This window comes from Lepisma saccharinum, chromosome 2, assembly GCF_977018435.1.
Source record: "Lepisma saccharinum chromosome 2, izLepSacc3.1, whole genome shotgun sequence".
NCBI lineage: Eukaryota > Metazoa > Arthropoda > Insecta > Zygentoma > Lepismatidae > Lepisma > Lepisma saccharinum.
Window position 1 is genome coordinate 146601789 of NC_139230.1, and position 21319 is coordinate 146623107.

At 38.4% G+C, this 21319-nt stretch overlaps 2 protein-coding genes across 2 annotated transcripts in view; one reads left to right on the forward strand and one right to left on the reverse strand.

Moving 5' to 3' along the window:
• LOC145984138 (ubiquitin-conjugating enzyme E2 N-like) overlaps positions 1–21319 on the forward strand; it is a 107768-nt gene that overhangs the window by 14438 nt on the left and 72011 nt on the right. The window lies entirely within an intron of this gene.
• On the reverse strand, positions 15623–17200 carry LOC145983690 (zinc finger MYM-type protein 1-like). Its single transcript, XM_083116746.1, has one exon. The coding sequence runs from the start codon at positions 17198–17200 to the stop codon at positions 15623–15625; it is 1578 nt and encodes a 525-aa protein (XP_082972872.1).

A 21319-nucleotide genomic window follows, 5' to 3' on the forward strand; every position in this document is an offset into this window, starting at 1 on the left:
AAATGTTCCGTCTTTTATCACCAAGTTTAACAGTCTCGAGAATGATTCGGTTGGTTCGGTGTTTTAAGTCCACTTTATGCACAGTAAGGATAATCGGGACTGGACCTACAGTTTAAAGTGGAATCCGAACCACTATGTGTCTCCACCGGGTATCGAACCCGGGACCCCTTCATTAGTCTCGCTTTTCCATTTCTCTGGTTTAATCGCGGCGAAGAGTATGAATGCTGAACTGATGAATTAAAGCGACGCTATGTGCTGCGCAGTACAGGTGCGCGTGAAATACAAAACTATCATTTCTTGTTGGGGCTTGTTTTAGTTTTTGTTAAAGTCCACTATATGCCCATATAGGCTAATCGGACTACCACTATGTCCCTCCACCGGAATCGAACCCCGGACCCCTTGATTTCAAGACAACGACGTTAGTACTACAACCTATGGTGCATGCTTTTAGATGCTTCGTCCATGACTCCCCTTCCCTCACCTTATTCACACGAACGTGTTGCAACACGAATTCTCTTTATGGCGCCGGCCAGACCTCGGCGTTGAAAGTAGGGTGACCAGACATATTCTTTTTAAGAGTATTATACTCTTTTAGAGGTCCATATACTCTATACTCTTTTCAATTTGCAAAAATCCCCAAATATACTCTTTTCCTTGCTATTTAATTTCATTCATTATTTTACGCGTAAAAATGCCTTAAAATCCACAGAATGGTAAACGTCAAGATGTCAACAAACTGAAGTATTTACTCCCTGACTCAAGAATTTCCTATGAACAATTTCAAGTGTCATTTTCATATTCCATCAACAAGCAAAACATATTTCAAATTCATTGGAATTTAATGATAATGATAAGGGCTGAGCCGATACCACTTTGAACCGATGCCGATACTCTTACCGATTCCCACCGATACCGATACTTGAAAATTGCAATATTTAAAATTTGTTCAAAATATTGATCAATATTGGTGTGTAAATATTCTCCTCCAATTATATGCATCAAGATACCAATAAATTTGCTTTAGAATATTCAAGAATTGCATCAGAATATTAAAATAGATATTATGTAGTCACAAAATATAGTTTTTGTGCAAAATTAGTGTAAAATAAAAAGGAAGTTTTAATTTTGCATAATTTCCAGGGTAATTAGACTGTCAAGAAGTCGCGCGTGATTTTTGCGGACCCCGTGAAAGAGCAAAATGCATGTGCACCTTCAACCTATATACTATACTCTTTTTGGTCAACAAATATCTGGTCACCCTATGAAAGTAATAAACTATGTGGTCTTTAAATATGAACGTTACAGCTAAAGAAGCATTTAACTGCGTAGAACGGATTTGTGCGTGTTTTTTATTGATCAATGCTTCTATTTTGCGGTAATGGTGCACGTTGATTTAGGTGTAATTTTAAGGAAGATTTAAGACAGCGACATGTCGCTTTGTAACGACCCAATCAACAGCAACGTTTCACACCGTAGCCACACGACAGGCTTCGCAACCCTGCGATCGATTAACCTACAGCTTGTCGCTTCCGTGTGAAATCTCCCTTAGTAATACAGTGAAGGTTTGATCGATTGGTTTGGTTTATTGTACTTCGCTTTTCTGCCACGTTTGGCTAATCGCGAAGATTAGGATGAGTTGTGTCATGATGAAATTGATGAAGGGGCACCCACAAAAAGAACACACTCATGCATAGGCCGAATCCAGGACATCTAACCAGTAGCGTACGCAGGATTTCATCAAGGGGGGGGGGGTTATTTCGAGAACTTTCTACAAATTCACATTACCATTGTGTTATTATACTTTAATTAATTAATTAATATTACTTATAATTAATTAATTAGTTTAATTACTACTAATAATACTACTAATGCAGCTGCTGTTACTACTTATATCACTACTATTGTTAAGTAGTAGAGATCTACATAAATATATTTATGAAAGCAATATAACAAAGTTACATTTTTTTTGTTTCTTTGTTACGAAATAATTGTCTAGTCAACGGTTATTTGTATATGATAGGTGAGACATTTCAAGTGTGAAGAAAATCCATAAAAACAAGCAAATATATTAAATTTATTGAAATAATCAAAATATGAAACTCATTCAAGGAGCCGCGGTGGTCTAGTCTGACAACCTCGTGGGAGATCCTGGTTCAATTCCCGGAATTGATTGGAATTTATCCAGCCTTGTCTCCGCACCCAGCCTAATATCAATGGGTACCTGAGAGCAATCCTGGGGGATAAAGGCTGCAGGAGCATGGTGCTGATCACATCACCTGCAAAGTGACCGAGATCGAGAATGTGTTGGGCTCACCACACCACTACGTGTGCTTTCATGGCACGGTGCTATATGCACGGGGAAATTTACATTTATGGAACTCACCCAGGATGATGATGAAGCGCGAGAATACGTGTTGCTAAATTCCATTCAGTCTATGTTTTCGTTCAAAAGTAAGTTTATAGATATTCCAACACATTTATCACTTCTAGGTGATTCACAAAGCACTTCTTCAACATTATTTAATAATGTGGATGTAGACTCAGCATCACTTGAGAGTTCACAAGGGGAAGTAAAATCAGTACCGGGAAGAACGTTTGCAATAAGGTCGGCACACTGCGACGAAGCAAGGAATTTTCACAATTCTCGCGAGAGTCGCTGCGCGACTTTTTGCAAAAAAAAAAAATTGCAAAATTGAACTTTACGGCCGCTTAGATTGTGTTTGGAATGTTATGTTTTTCTCCATGCTGCATGGGAATAATAATTCAAGTTATTATTAGTAGTAGTAGACTGTTGTTACTATTATTATTACTGTCGCAGATCTTTGACTATAATAAATTAGCCATTTTTATTTTTTTCTACAGCCTTTTCCATAATATTTCAAAAGCTCAAGGGGGGGGTTAAACCCGGTACCCCCCCTTGCGTACGCCACTGCATCTAGCATCGTAGCGCGCTGTGATAACCACTGCGCCACGGAGGTAGAAAAAAAAGAAGAAAGTGCGGAGGAACAAGAAGGCACAATTTTGTTCTTTGTATTTAGTCGCATTAAAACTGGGAGAACTTGCTGACAGCGGGGCGTCCACCCCTCTGTTGTTATCACAGCTTATAAACGTTAAAGTATTCTCGATGAATTTTCACTAAGAACCCCCACATACAGTAAAACCTCGTTTATCCGGACCCCGATAAGCCGGACTTTGCTTAATCCAAACAGGCAAAAGAAATAAAAAGCAGAATGCAAGGTTTTAAATGTAGCGAGAAGTCATCAAGAGAAATTCCCAAAGAAAATGCAGTCAAGCACTGATGAAGTTCTGTTTCCCGCAGACTTTGTACTGTACTGTGTAGTGTATTTAGGCCTATGCCCTTTAGATACACGATAATAAACGTGTTTTGTTGCTATAAACGGAGTTTTAATGCACTTTCTACTGTTCTTTTAGGTTATTTCAGTTAATCCGGACTTTCGTTCAACCGGTCAACTTATCCCTCCATTAGTCCGGATTAACGAGGTTTTACTGTATTTACTACTGTAACTTTGCCATATTCCTTTGTATTATTATTGTTGTTACTCAAGTAATGTGTTTTCATTTCACAACTGTATATGTGGTGGGTACAGCCAGCACAAGATAAGAAATACATATCATATTAAATAAAACTTCCGCAGCCTTGAATGCGCTTACCACGGCCCCGGAAAGGGGGCTTCAATCGTGTGTATCCCTCCGTAAAAACCTGCGTAAAAAAACAACTGATGCGTCATATTGGAGTTCAAATTACGATTGATGGGGCAGTTGAAAGCTGAAGAGAAGATGTGGCATTTGCAAAGAATCGACATAAATCGACATAGGCTACATCCCCCAAAGGAATTTTCCTATCCTTCGCGATCCTCCCTCATTTATGTTGACCTTTTACATTTCACTTTACTTGGAAATTTAGAAAAGCAGTATGTGGAAAGGCTTGGGAGCGTCCCAGTTGACCCAGTAACATATGTCTGCAGGTATTCTTGAAGAAGTTACAGGGTTGATTTCCCAGTTGTCTGATACTTTTGAAACTTTGAGGTCGCCTCGAAACAAAGAATCCGTTGCTTCTGTGAGCATTTGTTTACGCGGTTCCTTCATAATGGCTCATTGTCTAGAATGCTATTTCGATTTTCGCTGGATTGTTACGTTATATTGTACAACATAACAGCTTACCATATAACAATTGCTCCAATCAAGTGATCCCATTATTTTCCCATGTAACGCTTCAGTATACGCAGGTGCTACACGAAACTGATTTTTCTTACAAGATTCACACTCTGTCTCTTGTCTTTCTGTTTGAGTTATATGGACAATGAATATAAAACAACCACTACAAAGGAAGATACATGCAGGTGATTTCATCCCACTGCTTAGTCCTGAATTAACCACTCCATAATAAAGCCATAATGTCTTATTGTTTTGTATATCAGCAGGGGGAAGAAATCCTGGCCCCTAGGTTAATCGCAACGCCATCGGGGAGGCTCAAGTTGTTATTATAAACAGGAAAGGTTTAAAAACTGAAGAAGACACTACTTAGATAACATGTAAATGGCCATACTAAGTTTTTTTGAATTATTGTTTTAAGTCGGCTTTGCACAGATAGGCTAATCGGGACTGGGCCTACAGTTTAAAATGGGGTCCGAACCAGTGTGCAATGTGCCTCTATCGGGTATCGAACCCGGGACGGGACCCCTTGATTACAACTGTAGGTAGGGTGACCAGACATACTCTTTTTAAGAGTATTATACTCTTTTAGAGGTTCATATACTCTATACTCTTTTCAATTTGTAAAAATCCCCAAATATACTCTTTCCTTGCTATTTAATTTCATTCATTATTTTACGCGTAAAAATGCCTTAAAATCCACAGAACGGAAAACGTCAAGATGTCAACAAACTGAAATATTTACTCCTTGACTGAAGAATTTCCTACGAACAATTTCAAGAGTCATTTTCATATTCTATCAACAAGCAAAACATATTTCAAATTCATTGGAATTTAACCCTTTACTGGAAGTATGTGTCTGACAGACACGCATGGTTTTTTTTCTCGTTGTGCTGGCATCCCTGTATGTTTCTGTGAAGCGAGCTCCTCAATACCTTCATAATTTTTTTTTCTTAGTTTGGTGGTGTGATTCATTGTTGTCGGTCGCGCTTGTGTGTTAGCTGATAAGAGCTTTTTTGTAACCTACCGTGTCTGAGAGGCACATACTTCCAATAACGTAAGTTTTTTTGCGTGTCCCTTGGACACATACTTCCAGTAGTGGAGTTTTCTTGCACACAAGTATTATTGATGTTGATGATTAGAACTTAGTTATAATGGAGGAAGGACCTTCTACATCTAGGAAAAGGAAACTAAGCGATGTAGCGAAAGTGGGTGAACCCAATTTTTGCGCCAAGGTTTCAAAAATGTGGGAAGAAATGGAAGAAGAAGACGGGCTAGAAGAGGAGATGTAAGATCTATTTTCTGATGATGATTCCGATGTGGACTCCATGTTCATTCTTGTGACATATGGTTCTTCCACTGATGATGAAGATTGTCGTAATATCGAAGCTAGTATTTCGTCTGTAAGTTGCAAGACAAATAAAGAGAATGACGTTCCAGCTTTCTTTCAAGGTAAGGAAGGATATTCTTGGGAATCTAAAGAACCAACAAAGACTAGACGTGTTCCTCGTCAAAATATAATACGAGGAATTCCAAGCTTGACAAAGATTGTTAGAAATTTAGGTGAAAATCCTCAAATGGAAGATATTTGGTCTCTAATTTTTATATGACGACATTATTGATCATATTCTGTTGTGGACAAATGTAAAATTAGAGAAAACAAGAATTAAAGTCAAAGAGCATCAAAAGAGCAATTACAGACCAACTCATAAGTGTGAAATAAAGGCACTTTTAGCTCTTTTTATGCTTACATCAATTTGTAAGTCTGGACATGAGGATATGGTTTTCCTATTTTCTACTGATTCTATGGGTAGACCCATATTTAGATCATCTATGTCAGTGAAGCGTTTCTAAATTTTGTTACTCTGCCTCTGATTTGACGACTCTGAAACAAGAGAAACACGGAAGGAGACAAACAAAGTTACATTTTCATAAAAAAAGAAAAGTTTTTCTCAATAATAGTTATTTTTTCTTACGTAGCACTTGCGTTGTGTATGTATTTTGAAATAAATTTTATAATATTAGATTATAAGAATAAATCTATGTAATACTTTGCAAGGAAACAAAAGTTTCGGCGTTCCGTGTCTGTCAGACACATACTTCCAATTATGTAATAAAAAATCATACTTCCTGTTAAGGGTTAATGATAATGATTAGGGCTGAGTCGATATCACTTTGAACCGATACCGATACCTATGCCGATACTTTTACCGATTCCCACCGATACCGATACTTGAAAATTACAATAATTAAAATTTGTTCAAAATATTGATCAATATTGGTGTGTAAATATTCTCCTCCAATTATGTGCTTCAACATACCAATAAATTTGCTTTAGAATATTCAAGAATTGCATCAGAATATTAAAATAGATATTATGTAGTCACAAAATATAGTTTTTCGTGCAAAATTAGTGTAAAATAAAAAAGAAGTTTTAATTTTGCATAATTTCCAGGATAATTAGATTGTCAAGAAGTCGCGCGGGATTTTTGAGGACATCGTGAAAGACCAAAATGCCGGAAAGTATCGGCTGGTGTCGGTAGCTGAATTCCAACCGATACTTTCCGGTACCGATACATCGGTATCGGCTCAGCCCTAATAATGATAGTTTTGAAACTTACTGTGCATAAGCCGTTGAAGAACATCTTGAAGATTGGGGGAAAAGGAAAGAATTAATGATGAGTAATTGGAGGTCAGTGTGCAAAGATTTAGTACATGCTGGGTCAAATTTAAAAGTGATTGTGCCTCTTATAAAATTCTTGTTTACTCTGCCTGGTACAAATGTTGGTTGTGAAATACTCTTTAGTGTTATTAAAACTTATTGGCGAGAGGGAAACAGTACACCCCTGGTGTCAACACTCGAACAAGTAATGAAAGTGAAATTCAATGTGGACATGACCTGTGAAGAGTTTGGACTGGCAATATAGGACGACTTAAACATACTCAAGAAAGCAAAATCATTCCAGAAGTATGAACGATGGTGCCATTGTTGAGTAAATATTTGTAATTAGCTTTTTATGTTTTGTGCATGCGCACCTTCAACATATAGACTATACTCTTTTTGTTCAACAAATATCTGGTCACCCTATGTAGGTCCAGTCCCAATTAGCCTTACTGTGCATAAAGTGGACTTAAAACACCAACTCAATCAATCAAACTCACAAACATATATGCCCAGGCCAGTATTCGAACCCGGGAACCCTGGCGTCGTAGCGCGATGTGCTAACCACTCCACCACGAGGGCCGGCCCAAGCAAGTGACCATTTACCCTCAGTTGAGAGGAGGACTTTTTGAATTACACTATTTATCTGTGAAAAGGTTTTCAGTTTTACTGTTCAGTTGTCAAAGTATTTAGAGCCCTCATCTGCTCTTACTAATTCACAAAACAGAATCAGAAACTTTGGGAGATTTACGATGAAGAGTTTGTGACTTGCCTGGCTTACCCACACCTTAGCTCCTCTCTCGAGGCTCGGTGCACTCCGTACTCTGCTCTGATTTGTCTACATACATGGTTGCTATGCAAAGAATATAAAAACGTAAATAATAATAAAAATGTAAAATGCTTTTTAATTAATTACTGAATCTTCATTCAATCGTACCGGCACACATATTCACACATCTGTATTCATGTTATTACCTAACTCATTAGAGCTTTAAAAAATATAATACGTAGCTATAATAAAAACTGTTTCCCTGACACGAGGACAGTTCAAGTTTAGCCAAATATTTCAAACTGCTTCTGAAAAGTGTCAACATACATTTAATTCTCAAATTGCGATTTCAAGAATAACAAAACAAAAAAGCCAGATAACCATTCTCATACTATTACTGGGGGGAGGAGGCTGATGCTTTATTGGCCTTGAGGGGTGGGCACCCCTGGATGGACCCCCTCCAAATTTTATTTCTGGATACGCCCCTGAAAGCGATATCCTGAGATAAGCACTAAACGGCACCCACTCCCGTCCTTTGTTTGGAGAGCTACACAGAGAAGACACACAAATTTTCTCACGGTCTTGTCACAGCTTGAATACACTAGTAGCCGAACATTTGCTGGTGCAGAACACCCGTGGAGTTCACTTTGAACCTGAGCAGAATACCGCAAAGCCTTCCAACTGCTTTCTGCAATTTTAGCACAGGGATGCCATTCCAACTCTTCAGCTTGACCCAAGTTGCAGGTGTTAGAAGGGGAAGGGGGTAAAACTGTGGCCACTCCCTAATACTTTCTCTCTTGAATCCCAAATTGTAATGACATGCATGAAATGAAAATTTCTATGCTGTCGAGATTGGGAAAGGTAAGGGGGATTATAAGGGAAAGGGTTTTTTTTTATATGGATCTGCAAAATATTCTAGCTGAAGCTGAGGGATGCTTTATGATTATTTTTAACATCTCTCCTCCTCGTTTACCAGCCACCCCCACTTCGTAGGCCGCGTTGAAACACAACAGTGCAAGAGAAAAATACAGTGCCTTTCACGGCCGAGGTGGCCGTGGAGCGGCGGCTAGCATGCGGGGAAGTAAGAGCGCGTCTGCCGCCAAATTGGATGCAACATCCGCAAAACTGGAACCGATAGCTATGTAATGAAATATGATGGAACAATTAAATTGACAGTTACAATTAAAATGAGTTTTATTTTACAATGTGCGAATTATTCCGACTTGAAACAATCTGTATGAAGGGGGTGCTTTATGTTGTACAAATGCCGGGTTGTGTATTTTTTATGTCTATCCAACAGTTCTGCTACTGATGGAAATAATTAGTAGAGCATTGAGGTAAAAAGCGACAAGTATAGCTACACAGGTCACGTAACTGATTTAACGACTTTACAGTGGTGTGGAATAAAGTGAAATTCGTTAAAAATCACGAAATTCTTGTTTTCCAGACATAAAGAAGCTGAAGACTTTTCTCTTTCTCTCTCTCTGTGCGTGCTAACACATACACACATATACAATATATAAATTGACATTTTAACCTTCCACATACCAGTGGTGCTAGGAATCTCGGGTTCGAATCACATCCTGGGCATTGGTGTTCTTTGCTACTGTCCCTTCATGAATTTCATCATATCATAACTAATTCTCGTCTTCGTGAATAGCCAAAAGTGACAGAAAAGCGAAGTTAAATAAATAAAATCAATGAATCAAATCAGTGGCAGCTCCAGATGAACCAAACTGGAGGGACGATAGGTCATAAATTCTGTCGGAGTATCGTGAGTTTGGATGACGAATTTCGCATTTATTTAACAGCCAACGTGATATGAAATTGTGATATTCATATTGATCGAATATTTTTCGCACGATGGAAGAAGAATCAGAATGCTATCAGATTTAGTCGTGGCATTTTCTAACTATACAGAAGGCAAGAAATACCGAAGAAGGGAATTTGCCTGCAATTTTGCCAAATGTTTAGGAATTACATCATCTAGAATACATCTTAAATGCATGTTTTGTATTTAGATGTAGGGTATTTTAGATGACGTAATTCAAATGTACTTTCCACTGAACATAAAAAAGTAAAAATATAGTTTGTGTCATCATTTTGTAAGTAACAAAAGTTTGTATTTTTTTAATCACCGCCTCCCCGATAGCTAGCAGTAACGTGGTCGGCTTGTAATCAAGGGGTCCCGCGTTCGATACCCGGTCCAGTCCCGATTAACCTATCTGTGTATAAAATGGACTTAAAAAAACCCTCAATCACCGACATTTTATTTTTCGGTGGTCTAGTCGGTAGGGCGTCAGACTGCTGCGTGGGAGACCCGGGTTCGATTTCCAGGGTGGGTGATCTGTAAGGTCGGAATTTTTAAATTTTTGTCAATTTTTCCCCCCGCATAATGTGGTTCCGGGGCTCACCCAGCCTCAACTCAACGGGTACCTGGGGGCAGTGACATACGGAAGGGCAGGGTTACGGGGTTTAAGTCCCCCTTGAGCTTTTGAAATATTATGGAAAATGGTGTGTATTTTTTTAATGGCCAACAGTAAAAGATTTGCGGCAATAATAATAATAATAATAATAAATATTTGAATTATTCCTATGCAGCACAGATAAAAGCACAACATTCCAAACACACGCGTCTTGAAAGTAAACACGAATTCTTGAAAATAAAATATGAGGGGAAAAGACAGGAAAAAGAAGTTGTTTTATATCTCGGCTGCAACGAACATGTATTTTTTTCTGTGAACAATGAAGGCATTCCTTGTTTCGTTGTAAGCTGCTAATGCAAACAGAGGTTAGTCACCAGTCCGCCTTTCCATTGTTTACCGCGGTACGTTTGAATTTCTGAATTCGAGCGACAATAAGCTGAACTATTGTGAAATGTTTTGTTGGGAAGAACAACGAGACAATCCAGATGTGAATTATCATGCACGTGCAAAGTAGATTTTGATAGCGGGATTCGTGTGTTTCTCTTTGAACATAAATCTTTTCAGTGTCGTTTGGGATCCGTCGATATGTCTAAGCCCCGCGACAAGTTAAGTTTGCGGCAACTTTTCTCATATATAGACCCAAACGTGCGCGCAGAATTTAGTTCCTCTACAATATTGCCGATTTTCTCACTGTGTATGAACAGCTCGGCGGTTGAGGCAAAACTGGCACAGGATTTGCTGAGCGCCGCTCTTGCGTGGATTAATACATAAAACCTGCTGCAAACTTAATCTGTCGCGGGGCTTAAACAATCTAAGCGACCACAAAGTTCAATTTTGCATTTTTTTTTTTTTTTTTTTGTTGCAAAAGTCTCGTAGTGACTCTATGGAGAATTGTGAAAATTCCAAACAATTTGAAAGTGCTTCGTCGCAGTGTGGCGACGTTATTGCGAACGATCTTCCCGATAATAATTTCGCATCCCCTTATGAACTCTTAAGTGACATCAACATCACTAAATTATGTTGAGAACTGCTATGTGAATCACCTAGAAGTGATAAATGTGTCGTTCCTTAAACTTACTTTTGAACGAGAGCCTCCCCGATGGCATAGTTGTAAGATAACGTCGTCGCCTTGTAATAAAGGGGTCCCGAGTTCGTTACCTTGTGAAGGCACATTGTACGTACAGTGGTTCGGATATCACTTTAAACTGTAGGTCAGTCCCGGTTAGCCTCTCTGTGCATAAAGTGGACTTTAACATCAATTCAAACTCAAAACTTTTGAACGAAAAAAACACTTAATGGAATTGAGCAACATGTATAGAGTGAGTGTGAATTCTACATTGTCCCTCTTCATTATCTGAGTTTCATACTTAAATTTATTTTAATTTACTTGCTTGTTCTCATGGATTTTCTTCACACTTCAAATAGCTTACCTATCAAATACAAATAACCGTTGACTAGACAATTCTTTCATAAAAAAGTGGAAACATTACAAAACAAGCTGTTTCTGTTACGGACTTCCTGTAACGCAATTTGCCGGGACCTGTTGCATGAAGGGGCCGCTGAGCGGCCGACATTCTCACGGTAAACGACTGAAATAACCTCCCTGTAGAATTTGTTAAAAATCGAATGACTAGAAAGTAATTTCGATCTATTGCTTTCATAAATATATTTATGTAGATCTCTACTACTTAATAGTAGTAGTAGTAGTAGTAGTAGTGATGGTGGTATTAGTAGCAGCATACAGCAGCATTGGTAATAGTAATAATAATAATAATAATAATAGTAATTAAACTATAATAAAACACTGTTAATGGAAATTTGGAAAACCCGTTTTAGAAATAACCCCCATGATGAAATCCTACGTACGCTACGTGGTACCCTGAGTGGTAAAGATGGCCGGAGCGTGGTGCTGATCACATCACCTCAAAAAACCGAGATCGAGAATGTGTGGAGCCCTACCCCCCCCACACACACATCCCCTACATGAGCCTTCATGACACGGTGCTATTATGCACTTGGAACTTAACCTTTGTTACCTTTACGTCATTGAAAATTTCTTTATTTATTGCTCTACACTTATGCCTTAAGTGAAATGCGTGCAGAACGATTCTTCTCCCGTTTGTTCGTGTACATTTTTTCCTTATGTTAATATCCTTGCTCCTGGCAACTCTGCATTGTTTATAGTAACCTTGTTGTTGAGTTGGGATTTTAAGTCCACTTTATGCACAGTAAGGCTAATCGGGACTGGACCTACAGTTTAAAGTGGGATCCGAACCACTTGTACCTCAACCGGGTATCGAACCCGGGACCCCTTGATTACACGGCAATGACGCTACCACTGCGCCATGGGGGAGGCGTAGATGTAGATCGTTCACGTTGTAACATGCACATTTGTTATTAGTTATATTTTGTATTTGATTTTTGTTATTTAGCGTCGCATTTCTTCCATTTTCGGCTAATCCCGACGATGAGGATAAGTGATCGTCAGATGAAATTGATGAAGGGACACCCATGCAGGGATTAGAACCAGGGAACTTCGGTGGCGAGTCCGAAAGTCGACCACCAGCCAAGATGTACATTTTGATTTTTCATATTTTACATACGTACATTTAACTCCCAACAAGTCATCAGTGAAACACTGTTTATTCCGCGTCGTTTGACAAATGGAATGTCTTTGCACCTTGTGGCTTTGTGGCTATGTGGAGTATTTTATTTTCATAAGTTGCCAACACTGTTAAGGTACACGTGCTTTTGTTTACAGAAGGTATTAAGTTCTATGATTCCCACTTGTTCCCATGAAGAATGGAGGGAGGGGTTGCGTATACTTTTTTGGTAGTCAGTACTCATTTTACTATCTTTTCCTACATTTGAAATTTTTTTTATGGGTATAATGGTCCAAAGAGGGGTATGATTCCCCCAATCCTCTCTTGAGCACGCCACTGCACATAGTGTTAAAATGGGAAGATTTATGAGATTTTTCGTCACTTATAACTAGACCTCGGATTTTTTGGTTCTAAAAAGTGTGCTTTGAGGTTCCTAAAATAGGCTCTAAAAATCCGAAAATAGGCTCTAAAAACCCTAAATTAGGTTCTAAAAACAAATTAGGCTCGAAAAATCCTGAAATAGGTTGCAAAAAGACTTAATTTGGTACAAAATTCCCGAAAATACTGATTAGATACAATCGTTAAAAACAAAATTTCACAAGAACCGTAATAACCAAATATTAATTTTCTAAACAAATTTTCATTTCTTTATATCATTTTCAAAATTATCTACAAATTATTATAATGCTGCACTTGTGCTGTTAGAAAAAGTTACTTGTTGATATGAAAAATGAATTATGTATCATTTGCTGCACAATATCAGGGTGGCTACTCACTTGGAATTCCTTGAATTCCGGGAATTACACGTGAATGATTGGCACCGGGTATTATGCATGAATTATTGGCTCTGGAAATATTCATGAATTTTGGCAAGGTACAAGTGGATGGTTTCTCTATTCCATTTTTTCTCCGTAGACGTGAAAAATTGCAACTTTTATTAATCCATGTCCCATTAAATTTATACATGTTTATAAATGCCCTGAGGCAAGTTTCTCTCAGTTTACGTTTTATTTCATTCATTTTTTGAGGATGAAAAAGAAAGCTACACAGAAAATAACAAAATGTTCTCAATCCGTTTAGTTTGTTAGTGTCTTTTACAGAACAATCTATCTGACAAACGAAAGATTATTACAAAATAATATATCTTGAAGTTGATTAAGTATTTTTTTTTTATATCGGAATCATACAAACCCTTTATATTGTCAATATTTTTGTGTGTGGAAGTGAGGGTGAGAATCGGTAATACGTAAGGTTGGAGTAGAGAAAACATCTGCTCGTATCCTTGAATTTTTGGAAAATTCATCTTGAAAACCAGGAATTATACTTGAATTTTATCATGTCATGATCCTAGTGACCATTATAAATCTTTTTGCGTTATCAACACTCAAACTCCACCTTTTATCTGTGAGGATCATTTCATGTGCTGAAAATTATCTTTCAACAGAAACGTAGTCAGTAGTGCTAATTTGCAAGGCGTGAATGCAAAAAAGGACCAAACTGACGCGAAAGTGAACAAGGCCACACAGATCAGAAGTTTGCACTTGGAACTGTGGAGGCAGTAGAGACGATTGGGTGCCAAAACTGAGAATGGGGTGGAGGGGGGGGCAAAGACAGTTTACTTTATCTTAGTAGCTTAGCATTAGGAGTTTATAGTGCAGGGGTAAAAAGTAGGGGGGAACTGTACCTTTTCGCCGCCACTGTCTGCAGGTAACAGTGACGTCAGACATTTTTGTCTTGTTTGAAGCTTTGATAAACATCATATGCTTGGAGGGAGGGAAATCGACGGAAAACATGTTTTAAACACGCCAGTCATTGAATTATTTCAAGACTAGTCTGTAAATTCAAATTCTTAACTGGCTAATATTTTCCGAAGGAATATATTATTCGATGTCTTGTGTGCGTGTTTGTGTGTAATCACACATGTATATGCCAGTATCACAATTATTCTTATTTTGCTAATATCATGAGTCAAAAAGTAACACACTAAGCATTATTATCATTATTATTATATAATAATAGCGAAGTGTTTGGAAAAGTTATTTTTTTAAAGTGTCTGAGTTACACTTAGTTACTTCTCCCAAAAATTACAGCTATTCATATGAGAAGTACTGCAAAATATAACTGAATTAATTTTGCAGGTAATATGTTCATTTTGCAGTTAACAAGTCGAATACACTGTTTCACGCATGCATTACAAGCGGGTTGTTCTTTTTTTTCACTGGTGTTAAAAATAAACATTAATTTAATTTTCGTTACTTTATAATTAACCTTATATATTTTTAAATATAAAAGAAAGAATAATACGATTAGAAGTAAATCCATACATCCATAAATGAATATTACTTTGGGGTGCATAATATTGTTAATTACTGTTCAACCAAGTAACTATGGCACATCAGGGATGATGTCGGATGTTATATAACAGTAGCGAAGCGTAGTCTTACGAAGGAGGCAAGCAATGTTTCAGTACAACAAAACATGTAGTACAACGACATGCCGAGGGGAAAGATTCAAGGTTTATAGCCTCATTTACCCAGTCGCTGGATTTGTCAAAATATCGTAATAAAGTGACTGTACTAAAAATAAACCATATGATCCGCAAACATCACATTTACTTTTTTAAAAAAATCCAGGTAACGTTATTCATATGATATTAAACGTTTTGCATATGGAAACTTTCCGCATACGACTAAAGGGAGACGGAATTTCTTACTTATTAGTACCTTTATTTGTTCATTATTATTTAATATGGTCAAACGGTGACCAAACCGATTTAGATAAAAAAAATGGGAATCATTTGTTTATTTTACGCTGCATGATGTAATTTAGTATTTTTGGGCACCCTAAAAACAGCATTGGAGTAACTTAAACACTAAATAAAAAGTTAAACACAAACAATAAAAAATTCATTTCAAAGCAAAGAAACACATGCATAGACGATGTACTCACCACAATAAATTTCAAATTCTTGGTCCATTGGATGCCACCCTTAGTGACGATATTCATACTCCATTCTTCTTTTCTTCTCTAGAAAATGTTTAAGCACACAATCGTAAAATTTAGTTTCATCCATTTTGAGTTCCTTTAATAGTTCCTTCTCAATGGACAAATGAGCAAGGGCTGACAACCTTTCCTGACCCATGCTGTTCCTGGCGAATGTCTTGATACGTTTCAGCGTTGAAAACGATCTTTCAACTGATGCTGTTGTGGCTGGTATAGTCAGTACTAGCAGACACAGTTTGTGGAGTTCGGGCATCACTTGTTGTAATTCGTTGTTTACAATGTACTTCAAGATGTCCTTTACACTCTTATTGCGGAAACAATCCCGAGAATAGGCAATACTGAGCTCGGTGTGCAACAAGGTTTTGTCAAAATGCTGGATGTACAGTTGCATAAGCGATGAGAAGGCAGTTTCTGGAAATGTAGCAGCATACATGCGAAATTTCCCGCTATCGAGCAATTCAACAAATGGTAGGGCCTCAAGGTTTTCAAAACGTGAAGACAGTTGGCTTATGATGTTGTCTATAACTTCACAATATATACGTTGGTACTGAGATTTTGTGTCGCCTACATTGTTCCTCTTCCTTCTCGGCTGTGGTACTCCTGCAATATCTATTGTCCTTGTATAAATTATGTCAAATTGTTCTCGTTTCTTGGTAATGTCACTTTTGACACTTTCAATTTCTTTGAGGCAAAATCCAATATCCATAGTTTTTGTTTGCAGCACATTAAATAAATATCCCGTCAAGGAAAATATTTCCCCAAACAAGAGAAGAAAAAAGTTGGTTTCGAAACTATCCAGGAATGCCAAGAAACCACCCGCAGAAGAAATTGTTTCACTGTCCCAGTCTTGTGCATTGCCAATAATGTCCTCAAACATTTCAATTATCTTCACTCTATTTTTTGACGTTTTTTGTACAAGCCGTTCACTGTAGTTCCACCTGGTCTGAACCACTTCAGGTAACCTTGCTTTAACTATATCGTCGAGAGCAGTATTTCTTTTTGTCGAATGCGAAAAGAAAGAAGCAAGGCCACTTAGCGTCGAGAAAAACACTTTGCATTCACTAATGTTGCTCACTGTTTGAGAAAGTACTAAATTTAAGCAATGTGCAAAACAGTGAACAAATATTGCACTAGGGAAAATCTGTCTGACTCGTGCTTGTGTCCCCGAGAGATCCCCTGCCATTACGGCTGCCCCGTCGTATGTTTGACACACCAATTTTGATTCCCAGCCTAGTTTTCGAATTGTTTCAACAACGTGGGCAGCAATTACAGCTGCAGTTCGGTTCCTGCTGACATCCTTAAACCCCCAGAAACGCTCAACAATTTTTCCTGACTTCGTCACGTAACGAAACATCGTTGAAAGTTGCGATTTCCGTGATACGTCCGAGGATTCATCGATCATAATAGCTACGAACTTGGTTTGACTTACCTCGGCCTTAATTGCGTCCGTTATGACACCACTCGTGCTTTTAATAAGGTCATTCTGAATCTCACTTGACAAGCCAGTAAATGTTGTAGAATTCTCCAAATGACTTGCCAGCAAAGTATCAAATTCTGCCAACATATTTACAAGTTCTACATAATTTCCACGGTTCAATGATGCCTCACTTTCATTGTCTCCCCGGAATGATAATTCTTGACTACCAAGAAAGGTTGTTACACTTGCAAGACGGTTTAAAATATCGCGATTTTGACGAACAACTTTGTTATGGCGCTCGATTGTTACAAGTCTGTGGTGATCCAGAGCAAAATCCACACGAGATTTTCCGAATTCCTTCAGAGTTAAAAATGCCCTTATGTGAGATTCTGCTTTTTCATGTCTCTGTAATGCATTGTGCACGTTATTCAGATCACAGTATCCCTCACTTGACCACACGGAGTTCGTCTTGTGCACGGCGAACAATACGCATGGCCAACAGTACAACCTACTGCGTGCTTCACAACCTGCTAGCCAAATAAACTTGTGGTACAAATTGCTTTGGAAATGTCGCACAAAGCCCCTTGGGCTAACTTGTTTTAAGTCCGGTAAATGCGGTGTTGGTCGACCCCCTTCCACGATTTTCATTTTAACACTTATCTCTCTCGAGCTAAACGAAGCAATTTTCAATTGCTCAATAATACACCCGCACTTCACATCAACCGTTCCTAAATACGCGTTCATTCCGATAAATTCACAGCACAAAACACGAAGCAACAAACACTCACACTATCCCACGCGCTTTCCACAACTGCAAATGCAAGCATCCACACAAGATCACTTTGAAAATCTCTGAAACAACAGAAAGTGATACCAACCTATTTCCTTAATTTTATCCGTCACAAAGGAAAGATATATCAGTTTGGAGATAAAAATTACGCGGAGGAATCAGAATCATTTCAGCAGAACGAGTATGTACATTAATATTTAAGTAATAAAGTGTCATTCAATGGCGTGCCCGGGGCGAAGGGGGGGGGGGTGGATGGTAGACATAACCCCCTTTTAGCCCAGTATATCTAAGAAAAAACGTCAAAGGAAGGAAAAGATGACAAAATGGGGACCGTAAAAAGACCCTGGGAACACCACTTGCGTCATAATAATAGAACTTAAAACATATTCGGGCCTCCCCGATGGCGCAGTGGTAGTGTCGTCGCCTTGTAATCAAGGGGTTCCGGGTTCGATACCCGGTGGAGGCACAAGTGTTTCAGATCCCATTTTAAACTGTAGGTCCAGTCCCGATTAGCCTTACTGTGCATAAAGTGGACTTAAAACAACAAATCAATCAATCAATCATTAAAACATATTCTTGTGCTCATAATACGCAGAATGTATACGATTTACTTCTATGCCATGTACAAATATCAGTAGATAGTTCTTTCTCAGATAGCTTCATTTTCACCCCAAGTTTTATTCAAAAGCAGTCAATTTATTGATTGTAAAATTTGTGAAAGAGCTCACTTGAATTACTGCGTAAATAATTTGGCAGTTGCAAACACTGGTAGCGGTCAACACTTCTGGCGTAATTTGAGCTGGACTGACCAGGAAGCAGGGTGCAGGACCAAGGTCCGTCCAATCTTCCCTCCCTCCCTGAGAAAACTCTTCACGGGGGTGCAGAAATTCCACTGCCCCAACTCCCAATGTCAACTTTTTTTACGCGTTTTACATTTCGCGAAATCTAAAATAATTTGTAATATAATATGATATAAATGGAATTTAGAACAGTGATAATAACTTCTTTTAGTTATTTTATGACTAACAATTATTATTATATTTGCGATCTTGTTTACGTGTTCATGAAGACAAATATTCGTTACTAGTTTTTGCTGGCAACGTACCCATACATGAATCCTTCTGCTTTCGGTTGAACTCGGCTATTTTCGGGAATCACGCAAGCTCGGAAAGCACAGCTTTTTGTAGAAGCTTTGTGGACGGGTTCCACCAGAATTTCACGCTTCGCCATGTGACTCCTTCGGAGGCCTTATTTTCCCGCAGAACGGCTGCAAGCATTGAGGCTGGTGCTTGCTACAGAGCTGCTGGGGGAGTTTGCGGCCGCATTTTTTCGCGAAATCGAGTGCGATGGAAACTAAATACGGTTAGAACATTAAGTACATTAAATGATATTCGAATTATGCAAGCAGTGCTTGCATTGCTTGTACTATATCTTCGCCTCTGTTATATAATCTTATGTCCCAGGTGTTCTACAATGAACTCACTGGCGACACATGCAGTAATGATTTGGGCGATGGAAATAGAACATTCTCCTTGCAATATCAATTCGCTAATTTTTAGGAGAAAATTTGTGTCAAGCCATTCGCAAAAATCTGGTTGTAGAACATTTTCTTATTTGTGAAGACAGAAATCTAACTGTGAAAGCAACCCTTAATTTCGTCACTAGTCACTAGTTCGTAAAGCAGTTAAAAGAAATTCATTGCTTCCAGAGGGTGGAATATTGTAATCCCTATTTCTAATTGGTAGTAGTTCCGATCTCTAATTGGACACGTGCATTCCTTGGACATCCTGCTCGCGTGTCACCATTGTCTCACCGAGTAGCTAACCAAATTCAACGCAACCCCCATCCGTCTCTCTTAGTGATCCGTGCATGAAATACGATCAAGCTGTGTGTACCGACCGGGAATTCCTTGAATTTTTGGAATTATCGGGGCGGGAATTGGACTTGGATTCTGCGTGAATCTTCTTCACAAACGTGAAAACATATTTTGAAATGTTCATATCTTAATGGATAGTTTACTATTTTAGTGCATGTGAAACCACTATTTAATAATAATCAACTAAGTTAACATGCTAATACTAGTAACGTTTCATGCCCCCCCCCCCCCTGTCTGCCAATATATAATTATCGATATTATTTGTGATGAACTCATCAGTGCGTGTCTATTTGTATATTTTTAGGGAACCAACCTGATCTGGAACTTGTCCACATTTACGTCTTGATTTTGGATAACGAGAATATTGAGGAACTCTGTGCTGTAATTGAGACCCATTTTTCACAAATCAACAATCCTAGATTAGCGATCGTTTTAGAATTCTTTGTATTGGACGAAAATCTACAACCTGCTCCTGCTCCTGTTCCCTTTGCTAGAAGGAGGCGCATTGGTTAACTGAAGGTAACAAATATTATATATAACGATATTTTTATAATATATAATAAGTAAATAGACAAGGTTATTAAAAATACAAACTGATACTTCCAACACTTTATAAACACTAAACCATTATAGATATATGCAGGTACATATTTACATGGTTCTGCAGAGAATATCTAAGTTTGTGTGAGGTGGGCCTCCCCGATGGCGCAGTGAACTCACCCCGTCGTCGCCTTGTAATCAAGGAGTCCCGGGCTCGATACCCGGTGGAGGCACATACTGGTTCCGATCCCACTTTAAACTGTAGGTCCAGTCCTTATAGCCTTACTGTACATAAAGTGGATTGAAAACACCAAATCAATCAAAAGTCTCAGTTTGTATTAGCAAGTTACAGATATGCTGATTGCATTAGGGATGGTGTTAATAAGACGCTAGACGAGACGAGACTCTTTATTGTCTGGCCTTATTGTCGTCTCCATTTTTAAGACTGTCTCGATCTTGGTACAGCCAACGGCAAAGATAATGGTAGGCAAATTGTCCACCACTTCTTTCATTACATTTATTCTACAACCTGTGTTGTTTTAAGGAATGAAATTATGTTGGTTCGAAGCAGGCATTGTTCTCTGCTTATTGACGTCATTATTTCAATTCATTGTCATTACATTGTGTAATACAGACCAAATGAAAATGGTGGTGGACAATTCGCCTACTGTTTCTTTTGCCGTTGGGTGTACCATCCCTAGTTTGCATCCTGTATCAAAAGGATAGTGCAAGTAAAGGATTCAGTGCGACAGTGGTCTCAGTTTTGCCTTTTGCATGCAGTGCAGAACAGAACGTAACTAATTAACAATAGAAACTTCAGACAAATTAGAAAATACAGGTCATGTTGCTAATGTGCGCACGTTACAAAGAAATTGCTTAGAGAAATTGAACAACGTACTGTTGACGGTAGCAGTCTTCATTGGGTTAGACCACTGTTCCGCTGAACCCATCATCTCTTTCCGAAGAAGTTGGAGCATATCCACGTCAGCACTCCCAAAAGCTGTTGGATGCTTTGTTGAAATATTCCGATGTGCTGTTTAAATATGTTGAAACCAGGCCC

What these genes read in the sequence shown, in the direction of transcription:
- LOC145983690 (XM_083116746.1), bottom strand. Translation starts at nt 17,200, where the DNA reads ATGTTGGCAGAATTTGATACTTTGCTGGCAAGTCATTTGGAGAATTCT.